A 20,446-nucleotide genomic window follows, 5' to 3' on the forward strand; every position below is an offset into this window, starting at 1 on the left:
ACACACACACAAACACATACATATATGCATACATACAGACACCTACACATACACACACAAAAACATACACACACGCATACAGACACATACACATACACGCACAAAAACATACACACACGCATACATACAGACACCTACACATACACACACACAAACACATATGCCTACACACACATATACATACCCCTACACACAAACATACATACCTCCCACGCCTACATACACACACGCACTCGTGATTGCGAAAAAAATTAATTTGAATTCAAGATGTCAAAATTCAAATTATTATTATTTTTTTTTACCATGAACGTGTTTTAGTGTGGCTTTTCACGGACATACCGTTGAGCCTGGCCGCTTCGTTGGTCAGCTGCACGTACTTGAGAAAGTGCCCTTTCATTTTCTTTCCCGTCTTATCCCTCCACTGCGACCACACGTGCTTCAATTCGTCGAAGTTCCGGGATCCGCGCAGCAGCTCCGTTAGATCTACGGGGAGAATAAGACACGCGCCCTTTCAGTTGCTTGTCGTTTTCAATACTCAAAAAAAGACTCATTTCAACCTTACGCTTTTCTTAAAAAAAATTTTGTACAATTTTGTTTTAGGACCATAAAAAATGAATGATCAACATCATGCTCAGTATGTACTGCTCTGTGAAGGTAAACAGTAGTATCTGTAAAATTTTTGATTTTTCAATTTTTTTTTGCTTTTTAATTTTTTTGTATTTCTGAAATCTACGAGTACATTACTTCAGTTTTATGATACAAACATGCTATTTGGCTGCTGCTAGAAGAAAAGCATTTTTTTATCAGTGATAATTAGCAGTTGTAATCAACCTACTACCCAAAAAATGCTTCGATATTATCATATAGAACTGTCTTAACTATAATTTCAATATTTAACTGATGTTTGTGGGAAATCAAATATCTCTAAAATTCATTCCTGTAGACGCTGCTGTTTACCTGCCCCGGCAGTATACATACCCATCCCTGTTAACCATTTTTTCCAAAAACAAAGATTTACAAAGAAAAGAGAAGAAAGTAAGGAAATAAAATGCAGATAAATAGGTTTAAATAAACTTAATGTGTGTCATTGTTTCGTAATAAAAAAATTGATTTCTTGATAAGTGAAAGAAAATTCAATGCGTTTGAGAAAAAGTGAATTTTTGTTTATTGTTTTTATTCCATTGTAGAACACAGTATAAATGTCGCATTTATCGGTAAACAATTACTTGTTCCTTAAAGTTAATGCTCTTAACTGTCAGAAATATAAATAAGTTTTATGATCACTATTTCTCAACCTTTTTTCACTCATCAGCCCTGAACAGTCGAAAGTTTATATAAATAACCTTGAGACCCTCGTGGTGGCAGTTTTTTGTGTCCACCTCTGAAGGTGCTGGACCAGAGATTCAGATTGCTCTGCTTCTGGTCTGTCAAAATCAGAGCTGTCTTCATTGTCCCTTTGAACTGGTTGAACCACAAACAGTCGTAGGTACGGGGGACCCTGCTGGAGTTAAAAATGAAAGTCTTTTGTGTCCGATTGTCGAGGCATATTGTCCGTTCTGTCAAATATTGCATATCTTTTTGGCGGTACAATTGCCGAAGCCTTATGCAACCAGCTCTTTTTACCTCTATGTATTACGAAAAGTAACGTCAGAGAAATTGTGAAACTGTCTGCTGCTGTCCCACGTCCAAGGGAGCTACTTAGCATTTACAACCTTGAAATTTCGATTAAAATTACTTTTTACTCCAAGGGTTTGCACCTTGAAGCGATTTTAATTTTAAATTTCAAATTAGACTTTTGGTAGGTCGTTTTTAAAGCTAAAATTTAACATAAATTGCCTATAAGGGCGAGGGAATATTTCTTACATCCCTTAACATTCTATGTCATTGAAAAGAGTTTTTTTCCTGCATAATTTGAAGTTTGTTCCAACTTTCTACATTAACTAGAACAAGAGATTTAACGGATTTTGCTTTAGCGAACATCTTAGACTAAATTCAATTCGAGCATGGAGTTAAAGAACAAAATGATACCGGACGACCAAGCATTTGAAAATGACTTTTCGATCATTACATACGGCAGTTTCGCATTGCTAGAGAGCCTCTTAGTACCTATAGCTGTGAAGTGCTGCACAAGTTAATTGGGAACCCTGGAGAGGGGTGCTGTTCGAAGCGTTTTTTAAAAATTTTGTTTTGCCTATTTTAATCATGTTTTTTCTTTGGGTGATCTCGGGATTTTCATTTTGTACTAATCGTAGCGTGTATTTTAATCTGATTCGTAATAACAGTGGATTTAAATCTTCGCGATCTCAAAAAATCTGCGGCGAATGGTGAGCACCAGAGAACAGGAGCAGAAGCTTGGGAGTGTTTTTTAAAAAATACTTAGCAAAAAGTCACTTTTTTTCACTCCAAAATCTTGGATTCTAGTATTCGGAGGCAGAAAAAATTATCTGATATGAAGTCAAAAATTTTATGTTTTCTTCTTGGTATGAGTGCAAAACTTTTCTGCACCCGTCTGTTCCGGATTTTTCAACTTCACATTTTTCACTCCACCCTACTTGTAAGAATTGAGAGAAACAATTATGATTGCAAATGTGTTAGAGAAGGGATAGTAAAAATGGCTAAGCACTGAGCTCTTTTAACAAGCGAGAGAGGGTTCCGAGACAGGAAAGCGTGGTGTGTTACCTGGATCTAAAGATAAGCTGCAGTCCGTGGACTCGAAGGCGCATACTTTAGCCGTGCTGTAGATATCCTGCATGTCGGCAATTAGCTTGTTTAGCTGCAATGAGAAAAGGCAACTCATTCTCCGAATGCAGACACAGACGAAAGTTTCACAAGCGAGCATTACTTGTTAGCGCAAAAGGTAAATAAATTAATTTCATTAAAAGCACGGCTAATTTCATAAAATAATATTTTATGTTTTAAGCTTGAAATTTGCGGAAAGGTTCAGCTGTTCACCAAAAGCAGTGTCACATCTTCATGGTTATAGATAGAATTCTTTGAAATACGGTCTGGGTCTTTATCATCATTCTTTGCTTTTCGGTTTGTAAAATTCTTGGGAGAGTTGGTGGGGGGGGGAGGGGATCGTTGTTTGCTACAGGATCACGAATTTCTTTTGAGGTGCGACCTTGGATGTAACATGTGGTTGCTTTTGCCATTCATAAAATGTCGCTTTACCATAACATTTGTACATAAATACACCGTCAGCTCAGTTATTCCATCGGAGGACTGCAGTTTCGTGCTTTATAGGAGTTTAGTGCTATAAAGCACGAAACTGCAGTCCTCGGATGGAATAAATGAGCTGGTGATGTATTTCATGTATTTCTGCCATAGCCCAGGCGTAGGGCGGTAACTTACTGCAAAAACATAACATTTGTGTTTTTAATGATTATTATCCATTAGAACAAACTGTATGCTCAAAACTTTGTCATTGCGTGAGTTCTTTAGGCACTGTATATGACGATCACCGGTGGGCACAATGAGCTTCATCAAAATTGGCATTATTTGATCGAGCATGCAAAATGTGTAATATATGTAAAAATGTGTATGTAACAAGCTAATTTACGGGATGCACCAAAGATACATGACGGAGTAGTATTTTCACATCCTATGACACATCGAGAGTAGAATTTCAAAATACAACAATCCAAGAGCACTTCAGAGCAGCTTTCAGCAAGAAATTGCCTTAATAGGAAAAATTAAAATCAGAGGGAATCGGCTGATCTGAAGGGAGAGTCGTTGGCGAAAGTTGTTGGGGGAAATAACTGTTTCACTTTGATTCAGAGATTGTTTTCTCTGCAACGATACTCCACTGACACAGAAGCAAGTTTTACAGAGTTAAATGATGTTACTTTTTTTTTTTTTTTCGCAAAATTAGTTTTCAAACTGGGAGAATAGATAAAATTGGCTACGCTTTGTATTATTTTATTTTCTACAGCTGAACATTAGCTTTTCCTACCTTCGCAGATAGATCCCGACGACGAGGTCCTAATATTGACATTCCTGGCTCCCATGAATCTATATTTTTGGACTCGCAGCCGACACTTAATATTTACACACACAGAGAAAATATCTTTTACACCGTCGAAAGAAATAAGTACAGAGGGTACGAAAGAGGGTGTACCGTATCCCCCCTTTTTTTGTCTTCAATATTATGTCAGTTATTGTTGAATGGTTACAACATACGGTTTTTAACATCGCTAAAATCCTATTCATGTCGTTACATTTAATTCTGAACCTTGTTCTCTCAGATTTTTTTATGGAACTTCAGGGATTCAGAGATGTTTCGTCACTTAACATCGACGAGTGCATGGCTCAGAATTCACCTGTTTACGACACGGACGGAGTTCATACCAATGTTTATTACTCTTAAGACTTCATGATATTTTAAAAATAAAAATTCAGCCATAACTGGCATAATATTAAAAATAAAGGGGGAGGGGGTATGCCTACTTTCGGACCACACCGCATCTTAACCAAGGATATCTCTACATAGTATAAAATGAAGTCCCCAAAAACCGTCTGTGTGTTTGAACTCGCAAAACTCGAGAACTACAAGGTCGATTGCGCTGAAATTTTCACAGTTTGTTCCTTTAAGTCCTGAAAAGGTTTGCAGACCAGTTCGAATAAAATTCAATGAATAGTTCTTTTTTTAATTCCAATTTACGTCCAGTTTTCACATAAATTCTCAAATATGGGGGTGAAAAATTACTTGCACATATTAATATTACATATCGATAGAATGGGTAGAATTTTCTGCGTTCTACGCAATTTGTTTCAATGCTCGAACTTTATTACGGCAGGAGTTATTTGCGTTTTTAACTCGAATTTTTTAAGGCTTAGCTGAAATTTAGGCAGTACTTTCTTCATTAAATAAATCAATAAAAAATGACGGAATTGTCCCACAGCTTTCTTTTTGACGCCATTGGAAAAAGCGCCCTTTTTTACTCCCGATCTAACTCGACCTATGATCGAAAAAATAAGCTTTTATCTTGAAAAGAAAAAAAGTTACAAGCCTTTTTAAATCAAGTTTAAGAAATCTCGATTCCATTCAAATTATGAACCATTTTCTTTCGCATTTTAATTCCATAAACTTATTTTATTTTGTGTTTCTATGGCTACGTATTTTAATTCCATCTTTCTGGATTTAATTTCTTAAAAGTATTTTATTATCTGTCGTCATTGTTTGGAAGGGAAATCATGATGTTTTTTTCTTTTTTCATTTATTTTTTACGCCACGAATATACGTCACGTGACACAATTTTTATTTTCAAGTTAGACCGGGCAAAGCCGGGCATTGCAGCTAGTTTATAATATGGTTGAAACAATCAAACTTTATTTTGCTGAAATTTCACCCGGTCTATTTAGCTCATGATTTATTCCGAGTTCTCAGGAGCCACTATTGTATTGCCCTTGCAGACGATCAATTCGAAAGAACTCACCTCGCTTAGTCGATCCTTGGGCAGTGCGGGTGAGCCCAGAACGGACAACTTCTTGAACCACCTGTAGAAGATCTCGTGCTGCTCCCCCTCGAACAAGTCCTTCCACGCGAAAGAGGTGGCGTTCTTCCAGGCCTCTTTGACGAACTCCGCCCTCACCTCCGTCATCCGCAACTGAAACGGAACGAATATTCAGTCACGGAGAGATGTCTGTTGAACCCGAGAATGAGAAAAATGCAATCAGCTATAATTTAAAAAAAAAAATCATTATCTGTATCTTCTAGGGTATACCTGTAAACCAATTGTTTTTTTGATTCAGGCCATTACCTATTGAGATCTAGCAGTCACGCAAAACGAAGAAAACGTCCGATTGCTTTCTCCACATTTGGTGAAATTGATGCCAAAAACTAATGGTCATGAATTCACGAAGGGGGGGGGGGGCACATACATGTATGTGCACAAAATTTCGTTAGATTTCATGCAATAGTTTTTGCTCTAGAGCGGCTACGAAAGTTGGTCACATACAGACATACACACACATACGCGCGCCACAAAACGAGCAAATCCATCAAAATTCGAAAATTTTCGCGAATCTAATACTTTCTACTATTTATGTATTTTATATAGAACAAAGAAATAAAAGATATCATCTAAAAGGAAAAACACTGAAGGCTTGCTGCATAATTTCATCAAATAGCATTTTTTTTTATTAAATAGCATTTCATAAATGGAGAAAGCCAATGCTTGTTGCGCCAGATAACATAATTCCACATCCGATGGGTTTGCTCTTTTATTATATGATACTAGAGGACTCAACAAACGTTGTTCTGCTAAAACTTTGTAAACTGAAAAGTAAAAAATTTCAATAAACTATCATGTGTTTGAACCGTTTTGTTGAAAAAAATAAGTTAACAGAAAATGATTTAAGCTGCTTGGCGTATATTTGTTACAACTTGATTTATCTAATGTCCACTGAGTAGTTGTTTTATTAACTATTTTTTCACCCGTACTTGATGGTTTGTTCCTTCAACCATACTCAAAGGGTAAAAAGCGTCCTCAGATATTAAGTGTAAAAAACTAACTACCCGTCAAGAACAAACGGGAAATCCCGCTGCAACATCCCACATATGAAAAAGAATAAAACAATCGAAAGGATATCGTTTAAAAAAAGATAAAGGTAAAAAAAGTTCTCTGAATAAGCGAAAATCACTCATCCCCCCTCCCGATGTAAAATGAACGCATTCTTCAACTAAAATGACTGAAAACTCTTTAAAAACGAAAAACAATTCTTTGCAATTTGAAATATTTCGCCAAAACAACAAAAAATACAATGAATTACATTAACAGTAGCTTCAAAACGTAAACAAATGATCACGCAACTCTATTGTTTATGGCCAAAATCGCCAAGCCACCACGTTACTGTAATCCAGTCGATCAGTGAGCGAAGACAACTCCGACCGATTAGCGGTCCGATCTTTTGAGTGAAAGCTTCATGTATTGTCTAATTTGTTCTTTCCACCAAAGATAAAGATCTTCCACTGCACTGATTTTTTGTGTACAGGACTACCCTGTTGTAATTTATCTTGACGAAAATAAAATTTTTTTCGTCTTTAAATTCTATCATATTTTCCTTTAATAATGTACTGATTAGTTTGATAATCCTTAAAGTATTCTTGACATTAGTGCCAAAACTCAGATGGATTTGCCGAAAAACAAATGTTGCTAGATACGACACTTTCTGATCATTTCGCCAGGAAAGCATCGGCTTAAGTTTAACCATTTTGGATCGGATTTTTCATTTTTGCACTGCTAGGGTTACCACAGCAAAGTTTCGGATTTCGCCAAATTTTCTGAAAATAATATCTTATTTAATAAACAATTCACGTGTGCCATTAATAATTGTTCACAGTGAACAATCACCAAACGCGATAACTCATCAGAAAAGACAACTATTCAAGCACGCGCTCCGATCCAAAATGGATAATCTTAAGCTGATACGACGGCTCGTATATATAGGTGCCTTAGGAAAACCTAAAGCACCGATCCGGTCACATGGTTCAACTACGACGACAGAACAGCCTTTTTCGTGAACCTTCCAGTACTTGACTTTAAAATAGGGGCCGGGGTAGCCCGATCGGTAGCGTTTCGGATTCGGGGTCGGAGGGTCCTGGGTTCGAACCTCGATGGTCGAAGACCCACCGTCGTCATTAAAGGGGACTGGGCGACGATAAATATGCTCGTGGTCTCAATGTCCTCCAAGTGAAACGATACCTCTGGGGGTGCTAGTACTAGGTAGCTATTAGCTCCTGGACTAGTTCTAAATTCTAATTAACTGTTCGATCCGGTGATGGTGCTGCCATCTATCGGTATAAAAAATAAGGGAGGCAAGGCACTTAGCATGCAGTCCTCGACATAAATACAGTTGTAGTCAGTTGTGACTCTGAATAGGAATAGGAATAGGACTTTAAAATACATTACGGGACCTAAAATCGTTGCTTTCAAGAAATGAAGGCTTCACTCTCTCTGTCTACGTTTTATTTATTCTCAATTTACATATCACAGTAGGAAATTTCATTACAAAAAGATTACCTGGCTTTCTTATTGTCCTTTGGCAACGGGTTAAATATTTATTTCAGTTCTCGCTCAACAATAAGTTAAAATCAATATTAATCATCTGGGAGATGTAACCATCCAATTAATTAATTAATTAACAAAAACGTATCCGATTCGATCCTTCGCTCTTTGAAACCATGCTTGCCACAAGTTAATTACACACAAAAAATTTGATCAAAATCGGTCCAGTCAATGACTACCTACATCAAAATGCTACTTCTAGGACGGTGATCGGTGTTTTTGGAGTTTTGCACCCCCTCCCCATCCCAAAAAAAGAAAAAAAATTATCCGGTCTCTTACCATCTCTTCCTTGGTCTCCTCATTGAGGTTGGTTTGGTAGTTCCACCTGGCGTTGCCCATTCTGTTGTACGTCTGCGCCGCTCGCTCGTTATGCTCGATCAGGAACTGCAGAGCTGCTTCCATGTCCATGTTGTCGCCGCTGATGTAGCGCTCCGTCTGCGCCAAAGTGGTGACGACGGACGTCAGGATCATTAGGCACGTGATGGAAACCATGCTGATTATTTGAACTTTTTCCGTGCTGAAAAAAGTAGGACACAGCACTACTAACGGGAAGTGTTGCATAAAAACTCGAAGCTGAAATTTTTCCTATGCCATTGTAGACAGGAGAACTTAAATTATGCGATAAAAGCTACAATTTCACAATCGAATTTCTTTGATTTGCCCCAAAAAATAGTTGTCACGTATGGAAAATTCGATCCGTCATTTAAGTGAGTTGTTATCACAGAGCTCAGCCCGGGTATAAACCTAGATTGCGCTTTTCGTGACACGAAAGTAGAAATCGGCTGTCAGAATGAGAGAGGAAATCCTGTCAGCATTTGGGGCCTTTAACGACTTTTGTTTGAACTGGTGTAGAGGCCAAAACACTACTTCGTTATCTGTGGAAGAAATATGCTAAATTAAATACTTTTCATACTTACATCGAGTCTCAACCTTCTCTACTTCAAGTTCCTCACATTGTGCTATTTACCATCAACATTTGAAAAGCCAAATTGGCTGAAAGGTAGACCACTTAGCTTGCGCGATGTTCACGTGATTGTGACCAGTACTTGAGTGCCTAAAAGTAACCTTAACACTCACAAGGAGACCTTAAGATCTCGGAAATTCAGATTGGGATGAAATTCAGCAGATTAGTAGTACCCCTTGAGAATATTCACACAGTAATGTAATAAAGTGCACTAGTCAGAATATTCTGAGAAAACAGCCTGTAAAGTTTTATGTGCAGCCTATATATACTTGTAGAGATTACTCGCCAGAAACAGCTCTGTGTGGCTGCGTGATCAGCGAGCTACATTCCCGTGCTGTCGATCCGGGTTCGATACCTCTTGAAGAATGTTTTTGATGTAAATTTATAAAGTGACTCTTACAGCAAATTGAAATTTGAATTGAAGATAATACTTTACTTTTAAAAACAAAATGTATGTTTAATCGAGAAAATAGAGATAAATGCAATCGATTATTAATTATAATTTAAATTACCACGGCAACAAAATTAGGGTAGAACTTGTTAATTTGTGTAAAAAATTTAAAACTATAGTTTTTATTTATCAATTATTTATTTGTATACATACACTTGGATGATAATTATCACAAAAACACGGAAAACAAAAAATGTTTTGGTATCTTGCGCAATGTATAAAGGAATATTGTTTACAGGAGCAATTTTTTTGTAAGATTCATAAAAAAAACATACTTTATTAACATCCATTAAAATTCCTCTTTTGTCAGAAAGTTTGGAAGTATACCGAATCATTTTATTATTAATTGGCGATAACATTTGATGGTGGACTATTGATGGTATTTTTAGTCTTCACGGGAATTTATTTTTCTACTATTTTCAACGAGATACGTGCAATTTTGTATACACTATATTAGACTTTTTACCTGTGTATAAAAATAGACGTCGTAAGGTTGAATAAGTGAGGTACATTTTGGTTAAAAGAAGAATTTTTCAAGAGGTATCGAACCCGAGTCGGATTGCAAGGGAATCCAGTACGCTTACCACAAAGCCACCGAGTTGCTACAGGAGAGAAATCTCTACTAGTATATAAGCTACGCGCAAAACTTTAGACGTTGTTTTCTCGGAATGTTCTAGCTAGTGCGCTTTATTACATTACTGTGTGGACACTCTCAAAGGGTGCTACTAATCTGTTGAATTTCATCTCGATCTGAATTTCCGAGACCGTAAGGTCTCCTTGTCAGTCCGTTTATTTTCGGTCTACAGATGGGAAATGAAGCACGTCGCAAAGTAAATCGAGCAGAAGCCAAAACTAAATGATTTTTACCCAACATTCTTCATGTTTAGAAATATTCTGCAATCCTATCAAACTTGAACAATGTTTAATGTTTTTCATTTCAGGAAAGACAAAAGACCTATTGACCATATTGTATCAGTCACAAACCCGTTTTTGCCGTCCCCTATGTTGTCTGATTCCATTTTATGCGAAGCTCTTGGGGTGAAAATTGCAATTTAATGATGACAGCCCGTCAAATGCACAGAAGATCTGTGGCAGAGCTTTTATCATTGTTGCAGTCAGCTTAATCAGATAGCCACCGAAAGTGGACTGCACCCCTTGTTCCAGGAAAAGGTTGGCCCAATTTGAAAATTTTATAATTTATGATATATATTGCCGTAAAAAGTCACCAAGGGAGGAACAAAAGTGACACTGAGAAATTCACATTGTCAGTTCTATTTAGTTTCAACTTAAAAATGTTAATGAGCACGTTAATGTTAATGAGCACAGACGATGTATTTCTCCAACAATTATCTGCTTTTATGTAAACTGTATTAGAGTGAGCAAATATTCTTGTGTATAAATTCTTTTTCAATTAGACCTTATTGTTTTGCACGATACGTTCAAAACCATGTTCCATTAGAACAAACGTACTCTTATAGAAGCACTATACGTTGCTTCTATAAGAGTACGTTTGAATCGTAGGAAGGTTGAATCGTTGAACGTTGAAATCTATTTTACCTAGTATTACAATGTAATACAAATAGAGAAAACAAGAAAACAGATTTCAGAGTAGAACTTGTTACGTTATCAATACAGCGGTGAGAAATAGTAAACCGAAGTTAAAGAATCGGTTTTCGAAGGATTGGCGATCCCAACACATTATCGATCAGGCACGGAAGAATGCTATGAGGTAAAGTTTGACCACGATGATGGTGGATGACCATGAAGCCGGAAAAATGATTTGTATCATTTGTAATACAGTCGAGCGCGCTTATTAGAATATCAGTTAAAATAATATCCCACTTAATATCATACATTTTCAATGTACTAAACCAATATAATGTATTGTTTTTCTCCCGGTTAATGGAATATCCCTCATATTAGAATATTTTTTCGTGGCAAAATGGCTATTCCATTAAGCGGGTTTGACTGTAGGTAGAATAAGCCAGAAAGCGCTGAGTTGTAAGAGGTGCGTTCACGCTGATCCTATCTGTCCTCATATAAATAATAGCCGATAATCGAGTAATCTGCATGTTTTAGCAATAAAACTCGCGCCACGCCATGATGATTTGATAATGTGTTTTGGTAATGTTTAACATGTAGGGAAAGGCTTTACTGAGACAAGGCTGAACTCGATCGGTAACTTAACTGTTTTACTGGTAAGCCGTCAACAATGAACGCTATTTACTGGAGTTTAGGATTAATCCACTGGAGTTAGGGTTATAGTTACAATATAATAACAAACAACTTATTACAAATACTACAAATGGTGTTTCCGCTTCAGGATCATCCGCCATCTCTCCGTAGTCAAGCTTTAATCACTGAGTTACGTTTCTTTACGATTAAAGGTAATAGATGAATATTATGTTAGAGACCGATCAGTCGAGCAAAATCTTTTTTTTTTTTTTTAATGGCAAGTGAATATATGATATAAATAAGACCTAAGTCTCTCCTCAAAAAGTAAATGGAACACATACTCACCCCTCTCATACACCAAATGCTCCACTCTGATGAACCTGTTACTTAAAAGATTCCTCTCGTCAATGGAACGGTCTTATAATTCTTTATAAATTAGCTATTTTACACTGGAGTCACGCAAAAACGGAAAATCCCTTTGTGTTCATTCTTCATAGGGTGCCAAGATAATGATATGAAATTGAAAGTGTTTTCGAAACAAAGTAATCTCGATTAGCATGACCTTGCTTCGTTATCGATCCTATTATTTTTCGAATACCAGGAAAGAATGGGTGCTCGACACTTAATCTGTCCTTTTTTGTCTGCACCCTTTGTTGACTGTCTGGACTCCCGGTCCCGCTAAATGAAAAATAAAAAAATTAATTCCTTCCAATTTTAGTCCTTAGATGTAGTCAGGTAACAAAACGATCCAACATTAATCATTTAAAATTGAACATTTTGCACAATGTGCTAGTTTAAGAGGAACACATTGCACATTTGTGTAAGTGATTTATGGAGGAAAAAACTTGGGCATATTTATATCAAAAAATAATTTAATGCTAACAAGTAATGAAAAAATAATAGTTTAAAAAACTAAAAAACACGCTTTCGTAGCAAAATGAACTAAAAAGTGAAAAATAAGCTTTGGATGACAGTAGTTGACCAATCACTTAAGTTTAATGTAATACAAAAAAGGTGCTGTCTATTTGCATTTTTGCTTGAACAACAAATGGAAGAAATTCAAGATAACTGATAAGAAGCCCCCCTCCCCCACGCTTTTTTGTATTACATTAAAATTAAGTGACTGGTCAACTACACAATCATCCAAAGATTATTTTTCACTTTTTAGTTCATTTTGCTACGAAAGCGTATTTTTTAGTTTTTTAAACTATTATTTCATTTTTCTGTTTTTTAGTCTTATGATGGAGAATTATCAGGCAAAGTTTTTTTTTTGTGCGGTATATGAAAATTTGACTTAGATTGGGACTTAATTGACGAAACTATTTAAAAAACGAGTGCGAGGTAATATCTTAAAGTTAAGACAAGGGCACATCAATGGGAAGCTACTGTAAGTCATCGATGTATGTTTGCGGAAATCATATTTATATTACTTTGAAAATTTCAGATGCATTTGGATAAAAGTTTTGTTCAACAACGGTCTGATCAGCAATGAATTTCCAACTGAAGGCTCACCTAAATTTTGGCATGAAATTAGTTAAAAACAATTATATTTCATGGTCTAATTACCTTGGATCATTGGAACAAATTTTGTCTGATGCAGAAAAATTAAAGGTTTTTGTAGATATTTTTAAATAATTTTTGCGAACATTTTTTAATGTATTTTTTTAAATTTTTCTTTTTTCACATTGTTGAATTTATGCCAAAATATTGATTAAAATTGGAGGAAACTAACAATTAAAAGAGTTAATTAATTAATTTGATTATAGAAGATTGCATTGTCATCGGGTCTGAGGTCGCGTGCCAAATTTCAAAAGTATCCGATGCAGGAAGTGGGCGAAATTTCAGCAGCAAGATTCCGTTACAAGATACATACATACATACAGGTGAAGCTAAAAAAAAGCGTGTTAATAAAAATGGCACCAGTAATGAAAATACTTACGGTTAAAGTGAAAAACTTGAAAAATTCTTTAATAGGGTTGTTTTCTTCAGTCAAAAGTACTACTTTTAATCACTGAAGTTGATAGAATAAGCAAAAAAAAAAAAAAAATAAAAAAAAAAATAAATAAATAAATAAATAAATAAATAAATAAACAAATAAAAATAAAAAAATAAATAAATAACATGGACCCAGAAAATACTTTCATTTTCCCAACAGTTATTTTTTAAATAATTTTTTAAAATTTCCGATTTTTAAAAGAAGGCGTTTTCTTTATGACGTCACAAATGATGAGCTTTGCCGCGTATTAAAGTGGCGCGCTGAATGTTTAGGCTTGCTGTTTTCCGCGGTTCCACGTTATGATAATCAAGAAGCGCATTAAATATTGCTCTCTACGCCATATCGTTGCCAATACATGTGAGTAAGGAAGCCAATTAAATAGTGCACTCTGGTTTATGGCAACAGTGAATGGCAGTTCATCATTTGTGATGTCATACGCGAAAGCGTAAAAAATAAAATTGCACCTATTAAAATTTGTATTAAATGAAAAACCGTCAATTGTTTTATGAAATGGTCAGAATATATGTTTTTAAGCAAGCTCTTTCAGAAAAAAAAACTTTTAAAATTTAGGAAACGACCCCATTGTCTGAGGACCTAAATCCCTTACAATTAGTCTTAGAGAACCCGACAGACGTTGTACTGTTCAAACTTCGTAAATTGAAAAGTTAAAAAATTTCAATAAACTATCAAGTGTTTGAACGGTTTTGGTGAAAAAAATAAGTAAAAAGAAAATGATTTAAGCTGCTTGGTGTCAGAATGCGTGTATTTATTACTGTTACGTTCTGGTTCGAAATGAATATACTTAAAAAACACAATGTGGACTGTATAAAAGTTAAATCAAAAAACTTTATTAGTCGGAGCCACTACTCCTAATTAACTTCTAATAATATATATGAAGCCACTACTTCAAAATAAACAACGATGAAGTCACTACTTCATTATATGCAACAACACTTTTGCAAGAAGAAAAAAGAAAGAACACAACAATTATCAAAACCGTTGCCATAGAAAACAATTAAAAAATTAAACTTTTTACGAGGTAACATTTTTTGGAGGAAGTACCAAACATACCGCTCCCCTTGAAATCTCATTAGGTTTCAACATATTTTTTTTTTAATGCAATAATTTTTTTTTAGAAATAATAAAAGGCAACAACTGAATTACAAACTACAACAAGAAAATTTAAATAAATAAATAGTTAAGTTGAAATTAGAAGTAAATAAACCTTATTTATGCCTCTTTTAAAATGTCCGTATTTAGTATACACAGTCACTACTCGGACGCTTCCATCAGTTCCAGGAAAAAGTTCAATAATCCGACCTAGAGTTCACTCTAGTGGCGCGGCATTTTCTCTGTGAACTAGAACAATGTCCCCAACCTTCAAATTTGGCTGCACCTTCCACCACTTGGAGCGAGGTTGAAGAGTATGAAGATAATCTCTTGACCAGCGGTTGCAGAAATCCAGGCGAAGTGTCTGAATGAGCTTCCATCTCTCAGAGCGAGAAGAAGCTCTAGATGAAGTACTTGGCTCAGAAAATTGGAGAATGGGACCCCCAACAAGAAAATGAGCTGGAGTCAGGGCACTGAGGTCAGATGGGTCGGATGATAATGCGGTAAGAGGTCTGGAGTTGAGGCAGGCCTCTATTTGAAGAAGGAGCGTGTAAAACTCCTCAAAGTTGAGAAGCGCAGAACCGGACACTTTCACTAGCAATTGTTTAGTACTTTTAATAGCAGCTTCCCACAGTCCTCCGAAATGAGGTGTATATGGAGGAATGAAGGACCATTATATTCCTTTCATTGAACTGAAATCTTGCACTTCTGCTTCACGGCACAATTGGTTTAACCTTTTAAGAACTCTTGAAGTTCCTTTGAAATTTGATCCATTATCTGATAGTATTTTTCTTGGACATCCTCTTCTGGATATGAATCTGCGCAATGTTGCTAGAAATGCAGCAATCGATAATTCTGAGACAAGTTCTATGTGTACTGCCTTGGTTGCTGAACAAATGAAAAGACAAATGTAAGACTTAAACTTGGTAACTGATCTTTTATGAGCACATTTTGTGTAAAAGGGTCCAGCAAAATCAATTCCAACAATTTCAAAGGGACGAGTTTGCTCAATTCTTGACGCCAGAAGATCTCCCATAACTTGAGGAACCGATTTCAAACTCAACTTGAAGCACTTGAAGCATTTCTTAAGTTGTTTTCTAACAACTGATCTAGCATCAACAAACCAGAATTTTTGTCTTATTAAAGACAACGTTTGCTGCGGTCCAGCATGGATATAAGTTGCGTGATAGTAATCTATGACCTTCTCTGTAAAGCTATGATTTTTCGGTAACAGTATGGGATTCTTTTGATCGTACGATAAGGTTGGTGTTTGGAAAGTCTGCCTCCTACACGAAGAATGCCGTCAGAGTCAAGGAGCACATTTAGAGGAAGCAAATTACTATTACGCGGTAATGGCATTCCTTTAGTTAGCGATTTTCTCTCGGACGTGAACTCATTTTCTTGAATTGTTCGCACCACACAAAGCACTGAGTTATGAAGTTCTTTGGATGTCAAACAACCAGAGATTTTGGTACCACTGGAACAGCTATTGTTCAAATATCTCAAAACCCATGCACAAACACGTATCAACTTTGTAAACGAAGATATTTTTGCCACGAATTCAGGAACAGATTTTAATTTAGATGCACACGTAATGATTTTTTGCTTCTCTTCTATAGCACATTCAGGAAGAGAATATGTCTCTGTAACGTCTAATTGTATGAAACTACTCATAGGTTGACTTAACCAGTTTGAACCTCGTAACCACATGACATTGCTGATTAATTGAGACGGAAGTAAACCTCTAGTTCCTAGATCCGATGGATTTTCAGTTCCAGGGACGTGAAACCACTTGACTGATGGGATGGTTGTCTGAGTTTTAGACACTCTGTTTGCAACAAATGCTTGCCATTTATATGATTCAGTTGCAAGCCATGCGAGAGTTATTTTGGAATCAGTCCATGCTACAGTATTCTGAACTGGAACTTGAATATTTTTCAAAACAGCAGCTAACAAATCAGCTAGCAACAATGCTGAGCACAGTTCCAAACGAGGCAGAGACTGAGTTTTCAACGGTGCTACCCTTGTTTTCGCAGTAAGCAAAGACACACGAAAATCCGAATTCGGTAATAAACATCTCACATAAATTGCTGCACAGTACGCTTTTTCTGAAGCATCACAAAATGCGTGCAACTCTATATCTGCATGCGAAGAAATTAGAACTAATCTTGGAATTTTCATTTGTTCAAGGAGATGCAGTTCTTCACAAAATGATATCCCATTCCTATTTAATTCTTCGGGAATGATTTGATCCCAAGAAAGCTTATACTTCCACAATTCTTGAAGTAACACTTTCATAAACACTACACAAGGGGAAAGCAATCCCAAAGGATCAAATACATGGGAAATCTCAGACAGTATTTCCCTCTTGGAGTATTCTAGCTTTTGTTTCACAGACTCAATGCTAAAACTAAAATAATCAGCTTTTGGACACCACTGGATACCAAGAACCTTAACTTCAGTTTCCAAGTTTGCAGCTTCTTCTTCATCTAGGAATTCTTTAATCACGTTGATGTTATTAGATTTCCACTTACGAAGATTAAATCCTCCCTTTGCCATCATAGTCTTTAACTGCTTCACAAGCTCAGATGCTTCTCCTTCCGATGACGCACCACTTAAAAGGTCATCAACGTAAAAATGATTCAATGTAGCGTTTGAAGCAAGGGGATAGCTATCCTTCTCGTCTAAGGCAAGCTGATGTATTGTTCTCGTGGAGAGAAATGGCGCACTTGCAGTTCCATACGTTACCGTGAGCAATCTGTATTCTTTTACCGGTTCTTCTAAATTACTTCTCCACAAAATTCTCTGCCAATCTACGTCTTCAGGATGTACCCTTATTTGTCGAAACATTTTCTCCACATCGGCACAGACTGCAACTGGAAATGTTCTGAATCGAAGTAGAATGGGATACAATTCCAACTGCAAGCGTGGGCCCACCATCAATAGATCATTTAGGGAGTATCCTGATGATGATTTGGACGATGCATCAAACACCACCCTCAATTTCGTTGTTGTACTAGACTCTCTCAAAACTGGAAAATGAGGAATGTAATATGCTTCACTCTTTGCATAATCAGTTTCGGGAACTGGTTCCATGTGTTTCAGTTCAAGATATTCCTTCATAAAATCCTGGTACTGTTTATATTTTGCCGGGTTTGAGCTTAAGGAACGTTCAACTGCATTCAACCTGCGTAAAGCATGCTGTCTAGATTCACCTAATTCTTTTGGAGAGGTGTGGAAAGGCAGTTTTACTATGTATTTTCCATCTTCAGCCCTAGAATGAGTATTTTTGAAATGTTCCTCACAAACCTTCTCAGCACTTGATAGAAAAGTAACAGATGGCACCGAGTCCAACTCCCAAAACTTAGAAATAAGTTCATTAGTATCAATATCAATATTATTTAGCACAAGTGGAACATTATCCCTAAATAAATTGACAGAACCTGAAATGATCCAGCCAAAAGAAGAACGAACTGCTGAGGGATAACCATCACCTCTGTTGCTAATTTCACCTTTTAACACTTGAAGGAAAATATCTATACCAAGCAAAATGTCAATTCGAGCTGACTTATGAAAAGAGGGGTCTGCGAGTACTAGATCCTTGAAGGCTTCTTGAATTCTAACATCAATTGATGTGTGCGGTAGATTTCCCACAATTTTATTCATTACAAACGCTGAACTTTTAAGCTTTGGCTTAGAATCGAAATGCGGAGAAAACTCCAAGTGTACAAGACCATTAGTACGAGCGGCAGTAGAGCCAAGACATGACACCGCTATGTTTGCCTTTTTTCTACCTAATCCAAGTCGATTAACACAATCTTCAGTAATAAAATTAGCTTGACTACCAGGGTCTAATAAGGCACGACATAACTGAAACCTCCCAGAAGAATCTAAAGCCTTGATAAGAACTGTACATATTAATACTTCTTTATTTTCACCTCTAGATACTCTTTCTTCCACTTGAAGAGAAGTAGTACCTGTGTAGATGCTAGGAAGTTCACCGGAAAGCCTAGCGTTATTTTTACTTTCATCAGAATTGCACATTTTTCCTGGAGTAAAAGATTCAGCTTCAATAGAGAGGGTACTAGAGATTTGTTTATTGTCCGAATTCACTGCACTCATACCTTTATCACCCCTATCAATATGCAGCATAGAATTATGCGATTTTCCGCACTCTTTGCATTTTTGAGGACATTTACAGAATTTTAACAGGTGAGAGGAAGAAAGACAACAAAAACACAGATTATTAAACTTGACAAAATTAATTCTTTTCTGAACAGGCACATTTTTAAATTTAAAACATTTCACCAATGCATGATTACCTTTACAAAATGTACAATCTACTTTTGCTTCAGTCAACAAAGATTTGACTTTGCAATTAGAATTTTTTTTTTCGTTAAAAGAATTTTTACTGTTCTGTAAAGTACGAGCTTGTACACGAAGAAATGAGAATAATTGCTCCAAGGTACCTAATTCATCTTTTTTTAATTCCCGTTCCCACCAACTTCTCGTATTTTTGTCCAGTTTTTCAACTAATGCGTAAACAACCATAACTTCAGCAAATTCTTCAATTTTATGACCTATAACAGCCAAAGAGCTCACAAATTCATTAGCTGAATCAATTAAATTAAGAATTGCCTGAGGCGATTCATTAATTCTTTGTAAATTAAACAATTTTCTAATAAGTGCATTTACTAGTTCTCGCTTATCAGAAAACCTATCTTCAAGTAGTTGCCAAGCAACCGAATAGTTTGCATTTAAAATCGGCAGAGAATTTATAATTCTTAACGCTTCATCTTTACAACTAGCCTTCAAATATTGCAATTTCATTGCATCTGAAATGCTTTTATTTTCATGAACACTAGTCGTGAATAAATCCTTAAAAGTTAACCACTCTTCAATTTTCCCCGAAAAAATGGGAAGAGAAAGAACAGGTAATTTAACTTGTGCGGAATTGTCGCCATTTTCTTTTAGAACAAGTTTTTCGGTTTTCACATTCACACTATCTTTTGCGCGATTAATTTTTAAAGCAAGGTCGTCAATTATATCTTGCAGTAAATAATTTTCATTCATAAATTCCTCTATTTCAGTTTCGCTACACATTCCATAAATTGCATCAAAAATAGAATTTATCTCTACCGATAATTGATTTGTCTTGGTTTCAAATAACTTGAGTTCACCCAATCGGCTTTTTCAACAGAATTCACTACTTTTTCATTATGGCGATTTAATGCCGCCTTGGCGACAAATAATTTTATTTTCAATTCATTCATAGTTTGACGAAATAAAGTGAACAATAATTGTAAATGACTCACCGGCTAATTACTCAAAGCTCCGGTCTCTGGAGGACCATTTCTATGTTACGTTCTGGTTCGAAATGAATATACTTAAAAAACACAATGTGGACTGTATAAAAGTTAAATCAAAAAACTTTATTAGTCGGAGCCACTACTCCTAATTAACTTCTAATAATATATATGAAGCCACTACTTCAAAATAAACAACGATGAAGCCACTACTTCATTAGATGCAACAACACTTTTTCAAGAAGAAAAAAGAAAGAACACAACAATTATCAAAACCGTTGCCATAGAAAACAATTAAAAAATTAAACTTTTTACGAGGTAACATTTTTTGGAGGAAGTACCAAACAATTACAACTTGATTTATCTAATGCCTACTGA

General features: G+C 36.0%; 2 protein-coding genes across 2 annotated transcripts in view; both read right to left on the minus strand.

Annotated features, from left to right (window-relative positions):
• The window catches only part of LOC129221627 (angiotensin-converting enzyme-like), a 48,475-nt gene extending 36,333 nt beyond the window's left edge, over positions 1 to 12,142 (minus strand). The window contains exons 1-5 of the mRNA XM_054856151.1: positions 12,002 to 12,142; positions 8,346 to 8,583; positions 5,436 to 5,606; positions 2,680 to 2,773; positions 340 to 483 (exon numbers count right to left, since the gene is read on the minus strand). Coding sequence (XP_054712126.1) covers positions 340 to 483; positions 2,680 to 2,773; positions 5,436 to 5,606; positions 8,346 to 8,558 — 622 coding nt within the window. The 5' untranslated portion in view covers positions 8,559 to 8,583; positions 12,002 to 12,142. The remainder of the gene's footprint in view (positions 1 to 339; positions 484 to 2,679; positions 2,774 to 5,435; positions 5,607 to 8,345; positions 8,584 to 12,001) is intronic.
• Positions 12,143 to 14,979: 2,837 nt separating this feature from the next.
• On the minus strand, positions 14,980 to 18,884 carry LOC129220584 (uncharacterized). Its single transcript, XM_054855016.1, has 2 exons — positions 17,207 to 18,884; positions 14,980 to 15,293 (listed from the first exon to the last, which is right to left on the minus strand). Exons 1-2 carry the CDS (start codon positions 18,882 to 18,884, stop codon positions 14,980 to 14,982), a joined length of 1,992 nt encoding a protein of 663 aa, XP_054710991.1.
• Between the last annotated feature and the right edge of the window lie 1,562 nt (positions 18,885 to 20,446).

The sequence above is a fragment of the Uloborus diversus genome, chromosome 4, assembly GCF_026930045.1.
Source record: "Uloborus diversus isolate 005 chromosome 4, Udiv.v.3.1, whole genome shotgun sequence".
In the NCBI taxonomy this organism is placed as follows: domain Eukaryota; kingdom Metazoa; phylum Arthropoda; class Arachnida; order Araneae; family Uloboridae; genus Uloborus; species Uloborus diversus.